This window comes from Lampris incognitus, chromosome 18, assembly GCF_029633865.1.
Source record: "Lampris incognitus isolate fLamInc1 chromosome 18, fLamInc1.hap2, whole genome shotgun sequence".
NCBI classification, from domain to species: domain Eukaryota; kingdom Metazoa; phylum Chordata; class Actinopteri; order Lampriformes; family Lampridae; genus Lampris; species Lampris incognitus.
Window position 1 is genome coordinate 41063353 of NC_079228.1, and position 23711 is coordinate 41087063.

The window sequence follows — 23711 nt, forward strand, 5'->3', positions numbered from 1 at the left end:
TCTCTCCATCTCTCTCCGTCTCTGTCTCTCTCTGTCTGTCTCTCTCCGTCTCTCCGTCTCTCTCTGTCTCTCCATCTCTCCATCTCTGTCTCTCTCCATCTCTCCATCTCTGTCTCTCTCCATCTCTCCATCTCTGTCTCTCTCCGTCTCTCCCTCTCTCGCCATCTCTGTCTCTCTCCGTCTGTCTCTCTCCGTCTCTCCGTCTCTCTCCATCTCTCCATCTCTGTCTCTCTCCGTCTCTCTGTCTCTCTCTGTCTCTCTGTCTCTCTCCATCCCTCTCCGTCTCTCTCTGTCTCTCTCCATCTCTGTCTCTCTCCGTCTGTCTCTCTGTCTCTCTCCGTCTCTCTGTCTCTCTCCGTCTCTCTCTGTCTCTCTCCATCTCTGTCCCTCTCTGTCTCTCTCCATCTCTGTCTCTCTGTCTCTCTCTGTCTCTCTCCATCTCTCTCCGTCTCTCTCCATCTCTGTCTCTCTCCGTCTCTCTCTGTCTCTCTGTCTCTCTCCATCCCTCTCCGTCTCTCTCTGTCTCTCTCCGTCTGTCTCTCTCCGTCTCTCTGTCTCTCTCTGTCTCTCTGTCTCTCTCCATCCCTCTCCGTCTCTCTCTGTCTCTCTCCATCTCTGTCTCTCTCCGTCTGTCTCTCTGTCTCTCTCCGTCTCTCTGTCTCTCTCCGTCTCTCTCTGTCTCTCTCCATCTCTGTCCCTCTCTGTCTCTCTCCATCTCTGTCTCTCTGTCTCTCTCTGTCTCTCTCCATCTCTCTCCGTCTCTCTCCATCTCTGTCTCTCTCCGTCTCTCTCTGTCTCTCTGTCTCTCTCCATCCCTCTCCGTCTCTCTCTGTCTCTCTCCGTCTGTCTCTCTCCGTCTCTCTGTCTCTCTCCGTCTCTCTGTCTCTCTCCATCCCTCTCCATCTCTCTCCGTCTCTCTCCATCTCTCCATCTCTGTCTCTCTCCGTCTCTCTGTCTCTCTCTGTCTCTCTGTCTCTCTCCATCCCTCTCCGTCTCTCTCTGTCTCTCTCCATCTCTCCATCTCTGTCTCTCTCCGTCTGTCTCTCTCCGTCTCTCTGTCTCTCTCCGTCTCTGTCTCTCTCCGTCTCTCTCTGTCTCTCTCCATCTCTGTCCCTCTCTGTCTCTCTCCATCTCTGTCTCTCTGTCTCTCTCTGTCTCTCTCCATCTCTCTCCATCTCTGTCTCTCTCCGTCTCTCTGTCTCTCTGTCTCTCTGTCTCTCTCCATCCCTCTCCGTCTCTCTCTGTCTCTCTCCATCTCTCCATCTCTGTCTCTCTCCGTCTGTCTCTCTCCGTCTCTCTGTCTCTCTCCGTCTCTCTGTCTCTCTCCATCCCTCTCCGTCTCTCTCTGTCTCTCTCCATCTCTGTCTCTCTCCATCTCTGTCTCTCTGTCTCTCTCTGTCTCTCTCCATCTCTCTCCGTCTCTCTCTGTCTCTCTCCGTCTCTGTCTCTCTCCATCCCTCTCTGCCTCTCTCCGTCCCTCTCCGTCTCTCTCTGTCTCTCGCCGTCCCTCTCTGTCTCTCCATCTCTCTCCATCCCTCCCTGTCTCTCTCTGTCTCTGTCTCTCTCCATCCCTCTCCGTCTGTCTCTGTCCCTCTCTGTCTCTCCATCTCTGTCTCTCTCTGTCTCTGTCTCTCTCCGTCTCTGTCTCTCTCCATCCCTCTCCGTCTCTCTCTGTCTCTCAATCTCTGTCTCTCTCTGTCTCTGTCTCTCTCTGTCTCTGTCTCTCTCCGTCTCTGTCTCTCTCTCTCTCTGTCTCTGTCTCTCTCCGTCTCTGTCTCTCTCCATCCCTCTCCGTCTCTCTCTGTCTCTCAATCTCTGTCTCTCTCTGTCTCTGTCTCTCTCTGTCTCTGTCTCTCTCCGTCTCTGTCTCTCTCCATACCTCTCCATCTCTCTGTCTCTCTGTCTCTCTGTCTCTCTCCATCCCTCTCCGTCTCTCTCTGTCTCTCTCCGTCTCTCCATCTCTGTCCCTCTCTGTCTCTCTCCATCTCTGTCTCTCTGTCTCTCTCTGTCTCTCTCCATCTCTCTCCGTCTCTCTCTGTCTCTCTCCGTCTCTGTCTCTCTCCATCCCTCTCTGCCTCTCTCCGTCCCTCTCTGTCTCTCTCCGTCTCTGTCTCTCTCCATCCCTCTCTGCCTCTCTCTGTCTCTGTCTCTCTCCGTCTCTCCATCCCTCTCTGCCTCTCTCCGTCTCTGTCTCTCTCCGTCCCTCTCTGTCTCTCTCCATCTCTCTGTCTCTCTCCGTCTCTGTCTCTCTCCATCCCTCTCTGCCTCTCTCCGTCTCTCTCCGTCCCTCTCCGTCTCTCTCTGTCTCTCTCTGTCTCTCCATCTCTCTCTGTCTCTGTCTCTCTCCGTCTCTGTCTCTCTCCATCCCTCTCTGCCTCTCTCCGTCTCTCTCCGTCTCTCTCTCTCCATCCCTCTCTGCCTCTCTCCGTCTCTCTCCGTCCCTCTCCGTCTCTCTCTGTCTCTCTCCGTCTCTCCCTGTCTCTGTCTCTCTCTGTCTCTGTCTCTCTCCATCCCTCTCTGCCTCTCTCCGTCCCTCTCTGTCTCTGTCTCTCTCTGTCTCTGTCTCTCTCCATCCCTCTCTGCCTCTCTCCGTCCCTCTCTGTCTCTGCCTCTCTCCGTCCCTCTCCGTCCCTCTCTGTCTCTCTCCGTCCCTCTCCGTCTCTCTCTGTCTCTCTCCGTCTCTCCCTCTCTCTGTCTCTCTCTGTCTCTGTCTCTCTCCATCCCTCTCTGCCTCTCTCCGTCCCTCTCTGTCTCTATCCGTCTCTCTGTCTCTCTCCATCCCTCTCTGCCTCTCTCCGTCTCTCTCTGTCTCTGTCTCTCTCCATCCCTCTCTGCCTCTCTCCGTCCCTCTCTGTCTCTCTCCGTCTCTCTGTCTCTCTCCATCCCTCTCTGCCTCTCTCCGTCTCTCTCTGTCTCTGTCTCTCTCCGTCTCTGTCTCTCTCCATCCCTCTCTGCCTCTCTCCATCCCTCTCTGTCTCTCTCCGTCTCTCTGTCTCTCTCCATCCCTCTCCGCCTCTCTCCGTCTCTCTCCGTCCCTCTCCGTCTCTCTCCGTCCCTCTCCGTCTCTCTCCGTCCCTCTCTGTCTCTCTCCGTCTCTCTCTGTCTCTGTCCCTCTCTGTCTCTCTTCATCTCTGTCTCTCTCCGTCTCTGTCTCTCTCCATACCTCTCCATCTCTCTGTGTCTGTCTCTCCGTCTGTCTCTGTCTCTCTCTGTCTCTCTCCGTCTCTGTCCCTCTCTGTCTCTCTCCCTCTCCGTCTCTCTCCGTCCCTCTCCGTCTCTGTCTCTCTCCGTCTCTCCATCTCTGTCCATCTCTGTCTCTCTCCATCCCTCTCCGTCTGTCTCTGTCCCTCTCTGTCTCTCTCTGTCTCTGTCTCTCTCCGTCTGTCTCTGTCTCTCTGTCTCTCTCCGTCTCTCTCTGTCTCTGTCTCTGTCTCTCCGTCTCTCTCTGTCCCTCTCCGTCTCTCTCTGTCTCTCTCCATCCCTCTCCATCTGTCTCTCTCCGTCTCTCCATCTCTGTCCCTCTCTGTCTCTCTCCATCCCTCTCCGTCTGTCTCTCCATCTCTGTCTCTCTCTGTCTCTGTCTCTCTGTCTCTCTCCATCCCTCTCCACCTCTCTGTCTCTCCGTCTGTCTCTGTCTCTCTCCATCCCTCTCCATCTGTCTCTCTCCGTCTCTCCATCTCTGTCCCTCTCTGTCTCTCTCCATTTATGTCTCTCTCCATCCCTCTCCGTCTGTCGCTGTCCCTCTCTGTCTCTCCATCTCTGTCTCTCTCCGTCTCTCTCTGTCTCTGTCTCTCTCCATCCCTCTCCGTCTGTCTCTCCATCTCTGTCTCTCTCTGTCTCTGTCTCTCTGTCTCTCTGTCTGTCTCTGTCTCTCTCCATCCCTCTCCACCTCTCTGTCTCTCTGTCTCTCTCCATCCCTCTCCATCTGTCTCTCTCCATCTCTCCATCTCTGTCCCTCTCTGTCTCTCTCCATCTATGTCTCTCTCCATCCCTCTCCGTCTGTCTCTGTCTCTCTCCGTCTCTCTCTGTCTCTCTGTCTCTGTCTCTCTCCGTCCCCCTCCGTCTGTCTCTGTCCGTCCCTCTCTGTCTCTCTCCATCCCTCTCTGCCTCTCTCCGTCTCTCTCCGTCTCTCTCTGTCTCTCTCCGTCTCTCTCTGTCTCTCTCCATCTCTGTCTCTCTCTGTCTCTCTCTGTCTCTGTCTCTCTCCGTCTCTGTCTCTCTCCATACCTCTCCATCTTTCTGTCTCTGTCTCTCCGTCTGTCTCTCTCCGTCCCTCTCCGTCTGTCTCTGTCCCTTTCTGTCTCTCTCCATCTCTGTCCCTCTCCGTCTCTCTCTGTCTCTCCATCTCTGTCCCTCTCCGTCTCTGTCTCTCTCCATCCCTCTCCATCTCTCTGTCTCTCCGTCTGTCTCTGTCTCTCTCCATCTGTCTCTCTCCATCTGTCTCTCCATCTCTGTCCCTCTCTGTCTCTCTGTCTCTCTCTGTCCCTCTCTGTCTCTCTCTGTCTCTCTCCATCCCTCTCTGTCTCTCCATCTCTGTCTCTCTCCATCCCTCTCTGTCTCTCTCTGTCTCTCTCCATCCCTCTCTGTCTCTCCATCTCTGTCTCTCTCCATCCCTCTCTGCCTCTCTCTGTCTCTCTACATACCTCTCCATCTCTCTGTTTCCGTCTCTGTCGCTCTCCGTCTCTCTGTCTCTCCGTCTGTCTCTGTCTCTCTCCATCCCTCTCTGTCTGTCTCTCTCCATCTCTGTCCCTCTCTGTCTCTCTCCATCTCTGTCCCTCTCTGTCTCTCTCCGTCTCTGTCTCTCTGTCTCTCTCCCTCTCTGTCTCTCTCCATCTCTGTCCCCTTCTGACTCTCTCCGTCTGTCTCCGTCTCTCTCTCCCAGAGGTGGCGGATGTCTGTGCCTTCCTCGCCTCAGATGATTCTAGCTACATCACAGGAGCTAGCATCGAAGTGACGGGTACGGTACACTTTTTCAAACATTCATAAAAGCGACAAGCTTGTCTTTGTTTTTATTTTGTGGTTCAGTTGAAAACAACGTACAGATGTATTTGTGATTCGTAGCAGCATCTCCATACGAGTACCGACATTTCATCAACTGCTAGGATAAAACAACTTCAAATGTGGTAAGACTGCCCTTTCTCACTGTCAGGGGGACTTTTCATTGGCTAAGTCAGCTGTCAGTCATCCTGATGAAGACCATGGACTGGGGGCGGATGAAGACCATGGACTGGGGGCGGATGAAGATCGTGGACTGGGGGCGGATGAAGACCGTGGACTGGGGGCGGATGAAGACCGTGGACTGGGGGCGGATGAAGACCGTGGACTGGGGGCTGATGAAGACCGTGGACTGGGGGCTGATGAAGACCGTGGACTGGGGGCGGATGAAGACCGTGGACTGGGGGCGGATGAAGACCATGGACTGGGGGCGGATTAAGACCATGGACTGGGGGCTGATGAAGACCATGGACTGGGGGCTGATGAAGACCATGGACTGGGGGCTGATGAAGACCGTGGACTGGGGGCTGATGAAGACCGTGGACTGGGGGCGGATGAAGACCATGGACTGGGGGCGGATGAAGACCGTGGACTGGGGCGGATGAAGACCATGGACTGGGGGCGGATGAAGACCGTGGACTGGGGGCTGATGAAGACCGTGGACTGGGGGCTGATGAAGACCGTGGACTGGGGGCGGATGAAGACCATGGACTGGGGGCGGATGAAGACCATGGACTGGGGGCTGATGAAGACCATGGACTGGGGGCTGATGAAGACCATGGACTGGGGGCTGATGAAGACCATGGACTGGGGGCAGATGAAGACCATGGACTGGGGGCTGATGAAGACCATGGACTGGGGGCTGATGAAGACCATGGACTGGGGGCTGATGAAGACCATGGACTGGGGGCTGATGAAGACCATGGACTGGGGGCCTTCCCTACAGCGTGTGTAATAGATTATTTGGTGTCTTGCTGATTGTTTTATGGTTGGTGATGCTTTGTGGTTTGGTTGTGACGATGTACGAGACCAGCTGACGGTTCCTGGGCCTCATCAGCACACGAACCGTTTTAATGCCCGCCCAGCGCCACGCCGGCAGCGGGGCCGAGGCGAGGGCTGCCGGGCCGGCCGCGGTTCCGGGGGAAGGACCCTAGAGGAGGCGCGCAAGTTCGGCGACTTGGAAGAACCACAAGAGAGTCGAACAGCTCTTTAGAAAGGTTATATATATTACAGAGACAGGATGTAAAAAATATTACTTACACACACAATAAAATATGGGTCCTCTTGAGCACCATGGGGTTGTCCTCCACACATTGTCTCCAACACAACAGAACCGAACCAAACCAACGGTCGAGGCGGTTCCGAGGGGAACCGCGGAGACGCTTTACTCTGAGGGCCGCTCCTCTCCTCGCGCCCTCTCCCTCCTCGCGCTCCCTCCCCCCCGCCCGCGGCGGCGCGCGTCAAAACAACAACAGAAAAACAAAAGCCCAAACCGCGCGCATGGCCGCGTGGTAACGTCACGTGGCCGACAGAACGGACCCCCCCCCCTCCCCGCTGCAGTCTCTCCCCCCCCGCCGAGCGCGTCTCCGTGGAAACTAGGACGCGCGTGGTGATGACGTATAGGGCCACACCCCCGGAGCGCGTGTGTTCTGTTGGGGAGAGCGCGCGGGGGGGGGGGGGGTTGTGAGTTGACGTGGACGACACGAGCGCCCTCGTCGAGCGGAAGTGGTGCGTGACAAGGACGTTCTTCCGGCCGCTGGCGCGAGTCCCGTTATGACGGACTCGTACTGACGCCGCCGTCCGCCATGCTGCCTCGGCCCGCGCTCTCTCTCTCTCTCTCCCTCTCTCTCTGCGGGGGGTAACGTTGTGTTTGTGGTTATTAATATTTTAATGTCAGAATTCTGAGTTTTCCTCTCAGACTTTCTCCCGGATTCCTTGTCTTGCTCACGTTTCTGATGTTAATACCCGAATACCCCCCTCCCCCCCCCCCCGCTGGCCCTGGTGGGCTCCCCTACTGACCAATGAGAGGCGCTGCCGTACGGACACTACTGACCAATGAGAGGCGCTGCCGTACGGACACTACTGACCAATGAGAGGCGCTGCCGTACGGACACTGCTGACCAATGACAGGCGCGGGTGTACGGACACTGCTGACCAATGAGAGGCGCCGCCGTACGGACACCACTGATTAATGAGAGGCGCGGGCGTGCGGACACTACTGACCAATGAGAGGTGCGGACACTGCTGACCAAAGAGGTGCGGGCGTACGGACACTACTGACCAATGAGAGGTGCGGACACTGCTGACCAATGAGGTGCGGGCGTACGGACACTACTGACCAAAGAAAAAAAGGGGAGACCTGAACCTCTTCCAGCAACCAGCCCCAAAGACCCCGACGCAGCGAACGGGAGCAGACAGCAGCAGAAGAAGAAGAAGAAGAAGCCGTGACGGCGCTGGAGCGTCGCCATTTAACCATGACATGGAGGAGCCACACCAGCAGCGCAGTACAGACGGGGAGGACGCTGACGAGGGGCGGGACGGTGACACGTGGCCACAGATGGTTGGTTGCACAAAAACAGCGTTGCGGTGGCGCGCGGCGCGTTCGCTGGTATTCATTTGCGAGGGACCCCGACCCCCCCACCACCACCCGGGACCGACCCCCCCCCCCCCAAGAGGCCGCAGGAATAAACACACACAACAGATACACCACAGTCAACTGGAGCGTTTGGTGGTCAATGTTATTTCCTTTTAACTCTTAAAGCACCCTGTTTGTTTTTCAATAAATACAATAGAACATCACTATTTCTGTACAAATGGACTGTAATGCACTTTTTCCCCAGTAGAAACTAGTGACAGCTTCTTAAAAATCGTAAAGAGAATAAAAAAAAAACAAACAAAACTCAAAAAAGTGAACAATAAAACTTTTCTGCTTTGGTATAATTAGCACCTTGCCACATTTTTTTTTCAATAAAGCATGCATTTATTCACGGGTGTTTAAGAAGACAGGAAGAGCGATAGAGCGAGAACTCTGGAATACAGTTTTAACCCTGATAATGTTTTGTTCTCCCAAGTCAAGACAGGAAATCTGTAGCGTTCTCCGACCTGGACTCGTGTGGTGTGGAAAACCAATTCAACGCACCCCGAGAAGTTACCCCTTGAATACTGGACTGGTGTGGAAAAGCGACCCCGGTGGCCCACTATTTCTCCATCCTGCGATTTCAAAATAAAATCCCTTGGCCCTTTTTAAAGGTAGCTGTGTGACAAGTAGTAAATTCCATGTACAAGTAACATCAAGCGTAGTACAATTTACAAAGTCAATGGCTTCTGAACTCGTCGCTGAAACACAGTTTAGGAGAAGTCACGGATGTCTCTTCTGTCTTGCCCCCCCCCCCCCGCGCTGCATTCAACGTCTACCGCCCCGCTTACACTGCTTGGATTTGTCAAACGGTACAGTACCGAGGAAAAAGGGCTGGTCGCCTAAAAACAAACCCTGACTCAGACTACTCTCACACTCCGTTAACCACAATGCACCACAGCAGGAAGGCCCCACTCGCAGGTTTAAGATGAGCTGGTGTGCTTTGTCGCCGTCAGAACTGCGGGGATGAAGAGAAGCGGACAGCCCACCGCTGCAGCCCAGACGTAGCTACACGAGTGCTCATCGATGTTAACGAGCCAGAACCGCGTATCACTTGGTCCAGTCCTCTGTTTAGTCCCAGTGGGAACCGGTCATCCACCTTCCCCCGGTTCCCTCCGATGTAATGTAATAGTAGCTGAGACTTCAGAGGAGCGGGGGGGGGGGGGGGGGATTGAGGCTAGTTGTCATTCTGGGGTGTAAGGGGAGAGGTAGAGCGGGTGAGATGAGTGGAAGGAGAAAGAGAGAGAGAGGGAGGAGGGGGGGAGACAGCGGGGTGGAGAGGAAGAGGCAGATCTGAGACGGGGGGAGTTCGCGGCTCACTCTTCGACTGACCGTTATTATCGTTATTTTGCTGGGCGCTGTCAAAAGTGCACCGCGTTCCTCCTCGATTCTCTTCTTTCCCTGGCGGTGGTTTCAATCCGCCGATGGCCTCCTCTTCTAGAACGTTCTACTGCTTCTTTTCTCCTCTCTGTACTTTTATTTTTCATTTTGTGGTCGACGTCCGTTAACTTGTTGGGAGGATGTTGTCTCTCCCCGGGCAGGAGTGCGAGGACTCGTTTATCTCACGACAGCATCCATACGTGTGTGTGTGTGTGTGTGTGTGTCTGTGTGTGTGTGTGTGTATGTGTGTGGTGTGTGTGGTGTGTGGTGTGTGTGTTCTTCTCATCTTCTAATTTACAAGTTAATTTACAAATTACAGGCCGTGTATGGTTGTCTAAGTGTGTCATTAAGTGCATGCATGTGTGTGTGTGTGTGTGTGTGTGTGTGTGTGTGTGATGTCATGGCGTGTGTGATTTTTCTTTTCTCTTTGGAAGGTGTTCTTGGTATGGTGTGTTACGTTGTGAGTGTGTGTTTAGCCTTGGAAACAGACAGGTCCCACTTCAAAGCCAAACTGCTGGTTGCTCTCCCCAAAGTCTGTGACCTTTATATCCAGCAGAGGGAGGTGCTCCAGCTGAGGCGTGTTCACCTCCAGGACTGTCCTGTCGAAGCCCTTACGGAACTGCAGAGAGGAGGAAGGAGAGAGAGCGAGAGAGAGAGAGAGAGGAGGAAGGAGTGAGAGTGAGAGAGAGAGAGAGAGACAGGAGGAAGGAGAGAGAGCAAGAGAGAGAGAGAGAGGAAGGAGTGAGAGTGAGAGAGAGAGAGAGAGAGAGAGAGGAGGAGGAAGGAGAGAGAGCAAGAGAGAGAGAGAGAGAGAGAGGAGGAAGGAGAGAGAGAGAGAAGGAAGGAGAGAGAGGAGGAGGAAGGAGAGAGAGCAAGAGAGAGAGAGAGAGAGAGAGGAGGAAGGAGAGAGAGCAAGAGAGAGAGAGAGAGGAGGAAGGAGAGAGAGAGAGAGAGAGGAGGAAGGAGTGAGAGTGAGAGAGAGAGAGAGAGGAGGAGGAAGGAGAGAGAGCAAGAGAGAGAGAGAGAGAGAGAGGAGGAAGGAGAGAGAGAGAGAAGGAAGGAGAGAGTGAGAGAGAGAGAGGAGGAAGGAGAGAGAGAGAGAGAGAGAGAGAGGAGGAAGGAGTGAGAGAGAGAAGGAAGGAGAGAGAGAGAGAGAGAGGAGGAAGGAGTGAGAGAGAGGAGGAAGGAGAGAGAGAGAGAGAGAGAGAGAGAGAGGAGGAAGGAGTGAGAGAGAGAAGGAAGGAGAGAGTGAGAGAGAGAGAGAGAGAGAGAGAGAGAGAGAGAGAGAGAGAGAGAGAGAGAGAGAGAGAGAGAGAGAGAGAGAGAGAGGAGGAAGGAGTCAGAGAGAGAGAAGGAAGAAGAGAGAGCAAGAGAGAGAGAGGAGGAAGGAGTGAGAGAGAGGAGGAAGGAGAGAGAGCAAGAAAGAGAGAGAGGAGGAAGGAGAGAGCAAGAGAGAGAGAGAGGAGGAAGGAGTGAGAGAGAGAAGGAAGGAGAGAGAGAGAGAGGAGGAAGGAGAGAGAGCAAGAGAGAGGGAGAGGAGGAAGGAGTGAGAGAGAGAAGGAAGGAGAGAGAGTGAGAGAGAGGAAGAAGAGAGAGAGAGAGGAGGAAGGTGTGAGAGAGAGAAGGAAGGAGAGAGAGTGAGAGAGAGAAAGGAGAGAGAGTGAGAGAGAGGAAGAAGAGAGAGAGAGAGGAGGAAGGAGAGAGAGTGAGAGAGAGGAAGAAGAGAGAGGGGGAGAGAGAGGAAGAAGAGAGAGGGAGAGAGAGGAAGAAGAGAGAGAGAGGGAGGAAGGAGCGAGGGAGAGAACAAGAGTGTGAGAGCGAGCAAGACGACCCGGTGTGATAAATCCAGAGTATCCAGAGACATGTGTGTTCAGTGATATAGATAAAAACTAGGTTCCTGAAGATTTACCACATGCAGACGAAGGTTCTTTGTGACCCTTTCTCTTCCTGACAAGCCAGCAGCTCATATACAAACACTTAGACCATGGATGAGTTTGTAGTCGTCGTCCGAGTTAGTGACTGGTCTGGTAGGATTTCACGTTTTTAAAAAAGAATAAACTAAAACGCCACACGTGCACGAGCTCTTGGGGACAGATAAAGTTCTACTACCTTTACCTTTACTCACAGGCTGTGGTTCTGACAGAGAAGTCTCTCTGTGGTCACGGGTATCTATAGTCCACGCTTCCGGACACAACCCGAATCACAAAATCGGACCGCTGCTGTTTCTGTCTCTCTCTAGCAAATTCTATAACCTCTTCTAACGTTTCACATCACGGTCCTCATGCTACTCTCGTATCGCCACTTCAGCTGTTCCTTTACTGGACTTTGGTGACCCGTTCTGTAACAGTGTTGCATGAATAAAGTTGATCATTATTATGACGACTATTTGTGTGTGTGTGTGTGTGTGTGTGTGTGTGTGTGTGTGTGTGTGTGTGTGTGTGTGTGTGCAGCCCACTCACGGAGCAGCCGTCGACCAGGGCTTTGATGTACGGACTGGTCTCGTAGCTCAGCTCCTCGTCGTTGGCGCCCTGGAAGTGCAGCGCCCTCTTGTGGTTGTTCTTGGCGGTGCGGTCGGCCCAGGCCACCGAGCGGTGGCAGTGGTAGGTGAGGTTCTGACGGGCCTGGACGCTCAGCAGGCGCAGGAAGCCCAGCTGGACCACTCCCACTGGCTCACCGCTGGAGTCCACGTAGGAGAACTGCGGGAGGGCAGGAGGGGCAGGAGGGGCAGAAGGAAAAGGAGACAGGGCAGGAGGAGCAGGAGGGGCAGAAGGAAAAGGAGACAGGGCAGGAGGAGCAGAGGAGTTCGGAGAGAAAGTGTCGATAAAGCAGAATTCGGGTGAATTGGCAGAGACACCGCGTTACATAGACAGACACCATGTTCGGTAAAACAACCAACCTTGCTGCCGGTGGCGAACTGGCTGTACCAGGATCCTGGGGCGTCTTTGTCCCAGGAGCTCATCTTCACCTGTGGACAGACACGAGATGACGGACACTTGACCAACTACAGTAACGCACAGGGCAGATGTTTTCGGCTCTGGCCCAGCAGCGATGACCGACTGGCGTCTGTGCTAGTCTCTACTCTACTGGGTCGGTTACCGACTTCTTTGCGATATATACACACAAAACAACAAGTAAACAACAAAAAAGGAAAATGCAGTTGATGGGAAGTTATTTATATTCTTTCAGATACAAAAAAAATCCACTTTGTAAGCTTGAACAACAACTGGGACAAGGGTGATGAAGACAGACAGAGATAAGTATGAATACTAATAAGTCAGATGCAAAGGCTGTCTATCGTCTGCGGCGTGCTGACGCTGGCGTAGCGTCACTGTAAACTCAACGAAGCCGGTTCTGTTCGATACTTCTGAGAAATCCTCCTCCATCCATCCATCCATCCATCCATCCATCCATCCATCCATCCATCCATCCATCCATCCATCCATCCACCCAGACAGACAGACAGACAGACAGACAGACAGGCAGACAGATAAGCACCAAGCGGGGAATCTGTCCACTCCCTGTTAGTTACACTGGTGACTTCCCCTGAAAGGGTTCACGGGGCTTTAAGCGGGTCAGAAGACTCACCGGGCTGACGGCCTTGCTGGGGAACAGGCAGGTCTCCGCCCCGTTAGTGAAGTTGCAGAAGACCTTGAAAGCGTCTCTGGAGCAGCCCTGGTTGGGGTCGATCCAGTACTCCCCTGCAGGGGTAGACAGAGAGAGGAGGCCTCACATATGGCTCAGCTTAAATGACCTTGCATTTCTTCATGCATTAGAGACACACATCAGAGACACACATTAGAGACATGCATTAGAAACATGCATTGGAGACACGCATTAGAGACACATTAGAGACATACATTAGAGACACGCATTACAGACACACATTAGAGATATGCATTACATTACATTAGAGATATACATTAGAGAGACACATTATAGAAATGCATTAGAGATATGCATTAGACATACATTAGAGACACACATTGGAGACACGCATTAGAGACACATATTAGAGACATGCATTAGAGATACACATTAGAGACATACACTGGAGACACACATTAGAGACACCTATTAGAGACATGCATTAGAGATACACATTGGAGACACGCATTAGAGACACACATTAGAGACACGCATTAGAGACACATATTAGAGACATGCATTAGAGATACACATTAGAGACATACACTGGAGACACACATTAGAGACATGCATTAGAGATACACATTGGAGACACGCATTAGAGACACATATTAGAGACATGCATTAGAGACACACATTAGAGACATACATTGGAGACACGCATTAGGGACACCTATTAGAGACATGCATTAGAGATACACATTGGAGACACGCATTAGAGACACACATTAGAGACACGCATTAGAGACACATATCAGAGACATGCATTAGAGATACACATTAGAGACATACATTGGAGACACACATTAGAGACATGCATTAGAGATACACATCGGAGACACGCATTAGAGACACATATTAGAGACATGCATTAGAGACACACATTAGAGACATACATTGGAGACACGCATTAGGGACATGCATTAGAGACACACATTGGAGACATGCATTAGAGACACACATTAGAGACACGCATTAGAGACACATATTAGAGACATGCATTAGAGATACACATTAGAGACATACATTGGAGACACGCATTAGAGACACATTAGAGACATACATTGGAGACACGCATTAGAGATACACATTAGAGACATACATTGGAGACACGCATTAGAGACACATTAGAGACATACATTGGAGACATGCATTAGAGATACACATTAGAGACATACATTGGAGACACGCATTAGAGACACATTAGAGACATACATTGGAGACACGCATTAGAGATACACATTAGAGACATACATTGGAGACATGCATTAGAGACACATATTAGAGACATACATTAGAGACACGCATTAGAGACATGCATTAGAGACACACATTAGAGACATACATTAGAGACACACATTAGAGATACACATTAGAGACACGCATTAGAGACATGCATTAGAGACACACATTAGAGACATACATTAGAGACATGTGACTATCATTATAGCTGCATTTCTAGATGTCATGAAAACAAGTGTCCGTAAATCGTTTTACGGACAAGATTTTTCTGGAAGTTTCCTTGATGTTTTCTTGGACACATGCCAGGTGTTGCTGGCAGGTCCTATTGTTCAGTATTAACCATCAGCCTCACGGCCTCTAGAAGACTGTGTAGCTTTTAGCTGAACATACCACCATGACTCCAAACTGATGCTCTACCTCAACGGCTGGAAATGTGCAGCCTCTGCTAATAATCACTCTAAATACGGCACCTCAGCGGGTGAAAATATGACTGGATAACTTCACTTCACCCAATTTTCTATGACCTCAATTTCATTTATAGGACATTTGGTCAACCTGATCATTTTCCAGGTGTTTTCCATGACTGGAAAGCTAGTCTGTACATTTCCAGGTTTTCCGGGGTGCGCTGGAACCCTGAAGTAAGAGAACATGAACTTTATCAGTCCCCGTAGGGGAAGTGCAACTTATGTTCCATTCAATTATTACCATTAACCTCATCTCTTCTGTCCCTTCTGTTTGTCCCGCTTCAGTGTCTCGGCTTAAGATTTAACCTTTGACCTCCCAGTCACAAAACATGTTCTCTAATAACCCCCCCCCCCTACCGTCTTTGAAGTCCGGCTGGCTGAGGTGCAGGTCCTGGCAGGTGCGAGCGGGGCTTTCTTGGGTGCCCAGGGGGAAGCGAATGTTTTCGATCTCCTGCCGTAAAGAGTTGAGCGAGCCGAAGATCTCCTCCATGCCCTCGCTGCCTGTCAGGAACTCGGTGCCAGTGGCGTCTGCCGCCGGCATTTCGGCGTCAGACTCGGGGAGCAGCTTGCTGGCGTCGATGGAGCGCTTGGACTTGGGGCTCCGCTGGATGGGGAGGGGCTGTATGACGTCGCCAGGTGGACCCTGAGTGAAGACGGTTGGAGAGGTCAGAGGCGTTTAGCTGGTGCTGGTGGGATTCACCGTCATACAGGAGTACAGCTGAGGCACAGCTGGAGTCCTCATGGCTCACATGGTGTAAAAGTTAACGTATGGACAGAAACAATAGCAGTGGAGGTAGTAGTACAACAACACAAACACTGGTGGTATGAAACAGACAGTAGTGCAAAAACATCACCAAATATGCAGCACAGAACCTTGACGACTGTAATGTTTCTTATTATAAATGAAGAAACTTGGGTTCAGCAATTACAACTATCTATTAAAGTACTGTGACAACTCGGCTAACACGTGCACCAAGTATCGTGTGGTGTCTTCTTCTGACGGAATCCTACAGAATACTAAGTTTGTGGCTAACAATAAAGTAGTCCCACAACACACTGCCCTCGGGTGGTAAGTATTGGTCTAAATATTAGCATTAACTCCTATCACCACATCACCCTTTCCTTTAGTGTAGCTATACACAAACTATTCATCTAGCCTTCGTAGCAACGTCAAACTGTAATAAAAACATTCTTGTCACCCACGAGCATGAACTTCTTTTTCAGCAGCATAAACAAGCATATATATCTATTTTTAACAACATGACCGGGTTCCTTTTACTAAGTGTTCATGTTTGATTCCAGTCTTTCTTTCAAGACAACTCACAAGGACACAGCTCATTTTTTTTACATTATAGATTCAGCCGGTCGGGTGCCTCGACCTTCTCAGCACAGGTGAGTGTTCAGGCGAGTGTGCAGGTGATGTGAGTCTCTGCTCAGCTGGCGGTTCAGCGGATGCAGTGCAGGTTGGATCGTCTTCATTTGTTTGTTCTTTCAGCGTCTGCTGTGTTTCCAGCAAGCTCCTTCGATGCCTCCTCAGGATTTGACCATCCTCTGTTCTGACTGCGTAGGATCTTGGACTTACCTTCTCCAGAACAGTGGCTTTCTTATTCCAGTTGGAATCTTCGAGTCTCACTGTGTCATGTCTTGCCAGTGGCACTAAGCTTCTCGATGACTTGTCATAGTTTGCTTTTTGTCTCTTTTGCAGATGCTTTTGTTTCTGTTTCACCTCTTTGAGCTTCTTTTGCTCTTCAGTGCAGGGAAGCGTGGTGCGTAGCCTACGTCCCATCAGAATCTCAGCAGGAGACTTGCCATGTTCAAGCAGCAAAGCTCATAACTCAACAGAGCTAGATATGGATCTGAGTGACTGTCTTGTGCTTTCTTGAGCAGCTGTTTGACTATGTGAACTCCTTTTTCTGCTTTACCATTTGACTGGGCACACAGGGGGCTTGAGGTCACATGTCGAAAGTCATACTCTTTGGCGAAGTCCTGGAACTCTGCTGCTGTAGCTTGGTCCATTGTCACTGTAGACGATCTGTGGGATTCCATGTCTCGCAAATATTGACTTCATGTGTCTAACCACACAAGTAGCAGATATGCTGGGGAGCAGCGCCATCTCTGGATAATGTGGCAGGTAGTCGATCGCCAGTAGGTAATTCTTTCCATCCAGGTAAAACAGGTCAGTCCCAACTTTCTGCCACGGCTCGTCTGGTAGGTCTGTGATTGCCACTGGCCCTTTTGGCTGTTTTGCGTGATACTTCAGACAGGTCTCACAGCTTGAGACCAGCCTATCGATGTCTGCATTGATTCCTGGCCGATAAACGGCTGTTCTGGCCCTTCTCTTGCATTTTTCCATACCGAGGTGCCCCTCATGCAGCCTTTTCAGCATCTCTGGTCTCAGTGACTGAGGAAAGACAATTCTGTCTTTTCTGAGTAGAAGCCCGTTGACGACGCTCAGCTCAGCTCTGATGTTGTAATACTGTTGACATTCACCTCTGGGCCAACCCTCATTCAGATTCTTGATGACTCTCTGTAGGCCTGTGTCCTTTTCTGTTTCAGCTGTAATCTGCTTGGATTTCATGTCAGACACGGGTAGTGATTCAGTAATCAGGTTCACGTGGAGAGTCACATCTGTCTCTGTGGAGCTCCCGCTGCTGCGTGCTTCACACTGGGTTGTCGCCCTGAACAGAGCATCAGCGAGCACAATGTGCTTACCCGGTGTGGAGATCAGGTCGAAATCATAGTGTTGTAGCTTCATCATCAGTCTTTGAATTCGCGGTGACATCTCGCTGAGGTTTTTCTTGATGATGGCTATTAACGGCTTGTGGTCTGTCTCTGTCACGAACGTTGGTAAGCCATAGACATGACTGTGGAATTTTTCAAAGCCATATACCAGTCTGAAATACTCCTTTTCAATTTGTGCATAGAAACATTCAGCCATGGACATTGTTCTTGACGTGTAGGCGACTGGCCTCCATTGTTCTTCATTAGCCTGTAGTAACACCGCTCCAATCCCATTTTTCGACGCATCAGTGGATATCTTTATCTTTTTGGACGGGCCGAAGAACATCAGCACTGGTTCTGTTGTGAGAGTGGTTTTCAGTGGTGTCCATTCCTTTTCATGATCCTCAGTCCACTCGAACTCAGTTCTGTCGTGCAACAGCTCTCTCAGGTGCAAGTTTTAGAGGACAGGTTTGGTATGAATTTGCCTATGAAATTGAACATTCCCAGCACTCTCAACACACCTTTTTTATCCTCGGGCCTGGACATCTCCAGTATTGCTGTCACCTTGCTGTTGTCTGGCTCCACACCTGTTTCTGACAGCTTGTCTCCCAGAAAGGTGATTTCGTTCACACCAAACTGGCATTTTGCTCTGTTCAGCTTGAGTCCATACTTCTGGATGCTTTGGAGCACTTTGATGAGCCTCTCATTGTGCTGCTCCAGTGTGGATCCCCGTAGCATGATGTCCTCCACATACACACGTACCCCGTCAATACCTTCTATGATGTGCTCCATGGTCCTGTGGAACACTTCGGGAGCAGAGGAGATTCCAAAAGGCAGCCTTTGGAAAGAGTAGCAGCCAAGTGGTTTCTTGAATGTACAGTACTTTGTGCTATCCTCACGTAGTTTTATCTGCCAAAAGCCCTGGGATGCATCCAGCTTGCTGAGGAACTTTGCACCAGCCATCTCACTTGTTATTTCCTCTCTGGTTGGAATTTGGTAATGTTCCCTCTTTATGCTGGCAATCAGGTCTTTCGGATCCATGCATACACGTAGGCCGCCGTTCTGTTTCTTGACACAAACCATCGAATTTACCCACTCTGTGGGCTCCTCCACCTTTTTTATGACTCCCAGTGACGTCATTCGGTCGAGTTCTTGTTTCAGCTTGTCTCGTAGAGGCGCTGGAACCCGCCTGGGAGCATGGACGACTGGCTGTGCATCATCTTTTAGCTGTATCTTGTAGGTGAATGGTAAGACACCAAACCCTTTGAAGCTGTCTGGATACTGATCCACTATTGACTCTATGCTGTTGTGTGCACTGACATTGATGCGGTACACTCTCTCGACTGAGCCTAGATGTTCACATGCCTGGTCATCTAGCAGTGAGTCGTGTCCCTCTGGAACTACTACAAACATGAGGTTGTGTTTTTTTCCTTTAATTCTCACCTTGAGTCTGCATGTGCCTTTGGTGTTGATGAGCTGTCCATTGTAGCCTTTGAGTGGAACAGAATTTGGACGAATGTGTGGCTTTACCTTCATGGCTTTGATGTCGAGCTCATTCATCAAGTTAGCCTTTGCTCCTGTGTCCAGCTTGAGAGGAATGACGGCTCCGTTTATACTATACAGTGGAACAGTCCACTTGTCCCGCTCAACTCTGTTCACACTTGACTGTTCAGTCCCTTTAGGCGTGACATCTTCCTGCGCTCCCATTCCCACGAAGAATGAATCACAGAGATCAGTTTCTTCCTCTGCATGCACACGTTCACCTCGGCTTTGTTGCCCCTTGGAAAAGCATTGTTTCGCATAATGACTCAGTCCTTTACATTTATTACAGACTTTGCCATAAGCTGGGCATTGTTTTGGGGCATGTCGAGTGCCACATCTTTTACAATCACAAGTCTCTAAGCCCTTTTGCTGTTTCGACTGCCATGATGTCCTCTGTTTCTGTATCGCTGCGATGTCTTTTTCACTTTCCTTCGTGCCACCACCGAACGTTCTAGCATGTTGCAGGGCTAGCTCACTAGCATGGCATATCCTCACAGCTCCAGCTCAGGTAAGGCCCGTTTCTCGTAGTAATCTCTCTCTCACATTCTTCTCATTAATGCCAAACACTAATTGATCCCGGATCATTGAATCACGCAGCTCTCCAAAATTGCACGTCTTGGCTTTCAATTTCGAGTCTGTCAGAAAAATGTCAACGCTGAATGAATGAATGTCTCATTTTTCTTTGGCGAACAATGTTCATCAAACTTCTTGACAACTTCGACGAACGTGTCCTCATCAGCTGCGTCGGTGTAACAAACGTGTTGTATACCTCCAATGCTTGAGGCCCCGTGACGGTAAGCAGCAGTGCAGTCTCCCGTGCGTCCGGTTTGTCATCCAGTCCGAGGGCTTGCAGGTGCAGCATGAATCGCTGTTTGAACTTCCGCCACTCGTGGTCCACATTTCCAGTCCAATTCACAGCGTCAGGCGGCTTCAAACTTTCCATGACGGCTGTCTCTGGACCACTCCTGGTACCATGTAATGTTTCTTATTATAAATGAAGAAACTTGGGTTCAACAATTACAACTATGTATTAAAGTACCGTAACAACTCAGCTAACGTGCATCAAGTATTGTGTGGCATCTTCTGCCGGAATCCTACAGAATACTAAGTTTGTGACTACTGCCCTCAGGTGGTAAGTATTGGTATAAATATTAGTATTAACTCCTATCACCACAACGACAACGAAGCAAAACTAAAACAGTACAAAGATGAAGACAGGGCGAGTTATGGCTCAGAGAGAGTTATGGTTCACAGACAGCTCCAGCCAGTATGAACTTGTGTTGCAGCTGAACACCATGTAAGTACTGGACAGATGCATTGATATGTAAAATCACAGTGATTTGAGGTTTTCAAATAAGAGAGGTTGAGTAACTCACAGGGGGTCCAGGAGGTCCTTGCACACCCTTCTCTCCCTTGGGCCCAGCACCTCCCTAAAACAGAGAGAGAGAGATACAGACAGAAAGAGAAAGAGACTGTTGTTGAAATCCCTCAGATTATCTGCACTACACCCCTTCTTTTTCTCCCCGATTGCCCTTGGCCATTACCCCACTTTTCCGAGCCGCCCCAGTCGCTGCTCCACCCTCTCTGATGATCCGGGAGGGCTGCAGACTACCACATGCCTCCTCCCATACATGTGGAGTCACCAGCTGCTTCTTTTCACCTGACAGTGAGGAGTTTCACCAGGGGGACGTAGCACGTGGGAGGATCACGCTATTCCACCCAGTTCCCTCTCCCCCCTGAACAGGCACCCCGACTGACCAGAGGAGGCGCTAGTGCAGCAATCAGGACACATACCCACATCCGGCTTCCCACCTGCAGACACGGCCAATTGTGTCTGTAGGGACGCCTGACCAAGCCGGAGGTAACACAGGGATTCGAATCGGCGATCCCCGAGTTGGTAGGCGACGGAATAGACCGCCACGCCACCTGGACACCCTATCTGCACTACCTTAAGCACAAAAGTTAACCAGGACTTTACAAAAATCTGCGTTGAAAGACCTGATGGAGATCCTTGGTGGACAGAAAAGGTTGATGTGTAGGTTAACACCATATGGGCGCATTATCACAGTGCTATTTTTCGGTTTGTCGAAGTCCAACAGCCTTACACTGAGCTTACACATGTCTGTTGGGTCGATTCAGTTTCCTTCTCTTTGAATTACGAAGAAGGTATACTCACGGTAGCACCCTTAGCTCCCTTGATACCTTGAGGACCCTGCAAGGGAAAGGAGACTTCAGCATCATGTTTATCACAATTCATCTTCGCTTCTGATCGCTCATTACCATCATGACTGAAAACTACGTGGAAACAAACCAACGAGATGAAGTATGACAGTGTATTTGGTGGTAAAAGGAGCGTATGACTGTGTGTTTACGACACACGGTAGGACAATATGACGGTGTCTTTGGGAGATTAAAGGGTGATGGAGCACTCACAGGCAGACCAGGAGGACCAGCAGGGCCAATGGGTCCGGTAGCACCGGCCATACCCTAACACAAAACACAGGAAACATGTCATCAGCAAAACCAGCCACCACACTGTGTTACTACCATCCAGTGCTGCCACCACAGGACCCACTGGGACACTTCAACATGATAATACAGCAGTGTAACACACTAGCGTATGTGTGTGTGTGTGTGTGTGTGTGTGTGTGTGTGTGTGTGTGTGTGTGTATGTGTGGCTGACTGCTACTAGGTACTATCTTGCAGTTTTGGGTATTTAAACAGTCATTGGACGCTCATTGCAAATCACTAGTGAATGTGCCTCTGACAGACTATGTACTCTGTCTATCTATCTATCTATCTATCTATCTATCATTTTTTGTCAGACATATCATACATTTTTCTTTTCAGTACTGCAGTTCAGTTCCACATAGTTCACCTTTTTAAATTTTTATTTTGATATTTGATATACTTTATTGATCCCCATGGGGAAATCCCTCTCTGCATTTAACCCGTCCTAGCTGTGTAGCTAGGAGGAGTGGGCAGCTGCCGTGCAGCACCCGGGACGAACGCCAGCTCGTCTTGCCATGCCTTGCTCAGAGGCACAGTCAGGAGTATTAACCCTGACACGCATGTTTCTTTTGATGGTGGGGGAAACCGAGCACCACCGCAGACATGGGGAGAACATGCAAACTCCACACAGAGGACGACCTGGGATGACCCCCAAGGTTGGACAACCCTGGGGTTCAAACCCAGGATCGTCTTGCTGTGAGGCAACAACGCTAACCACTGCGCCATGGTACTGCAATATATATATCTATAACAAGATCAGGAGGAAAAAAAACTCAAGACTTCAATCTGTTCAGTCGGAGACTCGTTGTAATATCGTGTGTGAATGTAATGCAGTGGAATCATATCTATGTGATGTGACGTGATGGTGGGGAGGAGGTTATAACTCACAGTCTCTCCCTTGGAGCCGGTGGATCCATGGGGCCCTGGTAGACCTCGGTCTCCCTTCTCTCCCTGCTCTCCTGGGGGTCCGATGAGACCGATGAGACCTGGGTGACCCTTCTCACCCTTGGCACCAGGGTCTCCACGCAGGCCGGCCAAACCAGGGGGTCCCTGCAAAAGGAGAGGAAGGTGGAGGTAGGTGAAAGAGAGGAATAGTAGCAGGAAGAGCAGGAGGAAGAAGAAGAAGAGATGTGACAAGGTGGGCAAATTGGAGGAGTCGCAGAAAAAAGAAAGGAGGAGGACAGGAAGAGGTCAAGGAGGAATTGGACAGAGAGAGGATGCTTTAGGTTGGGGGTAAATCCATACCACACAATCACCACTACCTCAAACTTAAAATGTTAGTCAAACAAATCCATTAAACTGCAAATGACACATATCCTCCATACAGGAGATGATTATAAGAACATTAAAAGGTGTGATTGTCTTACAATAGGTCCAGGTGGTCCTTTCTGTCCAGCAAGACCAGGAGATCCTTGTTCACCCTGAGGAACAACAGTACGAAACGCATCAGCCACATTCAAGTCTCAGTCCCCACACAACAACATGTACATTCCCTGCACCCCTCTGGTTGGACAAACCAGTCCAGAGAAACGACATTACTGTAGAGTCTGACACACCAGGTGGCTCAGGTGACCACCAAACATTGCAGCTTTGCATCATGTAGAAGGAAGCAGTTCTAACACAATCTCATTGGCTGCTGGAGACATGCGAACCCACGTCAGCTGAGAAGTCAGAGAGAGAGACGGACCCAACACTGGCGAACACCGAGACACCGAAAACACGTCGACAGACGAAGAAACAACAAAAAACCTGCTGAAAACAAGTTCATAGTTCCTCTTTTCTCATCATTATTCATGTATTTACTGACCACTGATCCTGGCAGTCCTCTGAGACCCTCCGTTCCTGGTTTTCCTGGCTGACCCTGGGGGCCAACGGGACCGGTCTTTCCTGGAGGACCGATGGCACCTGGGTCTCCCTAGGAGGGAAACAGTTAAAAGTAGACATATTTTAGCAAAACGAGTAGTTTTTCTTTGTTTTGGACCCCCCCCCCCTTTTCTCCCCAATTGAACCCGTCCTCACTACCTCATCACCCCACTCTTCCGAGCCGTCCCGGTCTCTGCTCCACCCCCTCTGCCGATCCGGGGAGGGCTGCAGACTACCACAGGCCTCCTCCCATACATGTGGAGCCACCAGCCACTTCTTTTCACCTGACAGTGAGGAGTTTCACCAGGGGGACGTAGCACGTGGGAGGATCATGCTATTCCCCCCCAGTTCCCCCTCCTCCCCCAAACAGGTGCCTTGACTGACCAGAGGAGGCGCTAGTGCAGCGACCAGGACACATACCCACATCCGGCTTCCCACTCGCAGACACAGCCAATGTGTCTGTAGGGATGCCCGACCAAGCTAGAGGTAACACAGGGATTCGATCCGGCGTTCCCCTAGTTGGTAGGCAACGGAATAGACCGCCACGCTACCCGGACGCCTGATTTGGTGTTTTCAGAAGTCATTGAGAGAAACCATCAACACCAGATGCCGACGTGTCCCAGATCTGGTATCAGTTTTAAGGTTGACCTTGGACCAGGGAGGACCCATACTGAGCCACAGGGAATGGAAAGCTGCTGATACAGAAGAGATGA

General features: G+C 50.7%; 2 protein-coding genes across 2 annotated transcripts in view; one reads left to right on the top strand and one right to left on the bottom strand.

Moving 5' to 3' along the window:
- hsd17b8 (hydroxysteroid (17-beta) dehydrogenase 8) overlaps positions 1-5241 on the top strand; it is an 18604-nt gene extending 13363 nt beyond the window's left edge. Inside the window, exons 8-9 of the mRNA XM_056298589.1 lie at positions 4883-4957; positions 5150-5241. Of these exons, the coding sequence (XP_056154564.1) occupies positions 4883-4957; positions 5150-5169 (95 nt within the window). The 3' untranslated portion in view covers positions 5170-5241. The remainder of the gene's footprint in view (positions 1-4882; positions 4958-5149) is intronic.
- A 4146-nt stretch (positions 5242-9387) lies between these two features.
- The window catches only part of col11a2 (collagen, type XI, alpha 2), a 73423-nt gene continuing 59099 nt past the window's right edge, over positions 9388-23711 (bottom strand). The window contains 11 exon segments of the mRNA XM_056298073.1: positions 9388-9629; positions 11470-11706; positions 11907-11975; positions 12596-12708; positions 14719-15004; positions 20001-20054; positions 20801-20836; positions 21058-21111; positions 22024-22185; positions 22503-22556; positions 22943-23050. Coding sequence (XP_056154048.1) covers positions 9483-9629; positions 11470-11706; positions 11907-11975; positions 12596-12708; positions 14719-15004; positions 20001-20054; positions 20801-20836; positions 21058-21111; positions 22024-22185; positions 22503-22556; positions 22943-23050 — 1320 coding nt within the window. The 3' untranslated portion in view covers positions 9388-9482.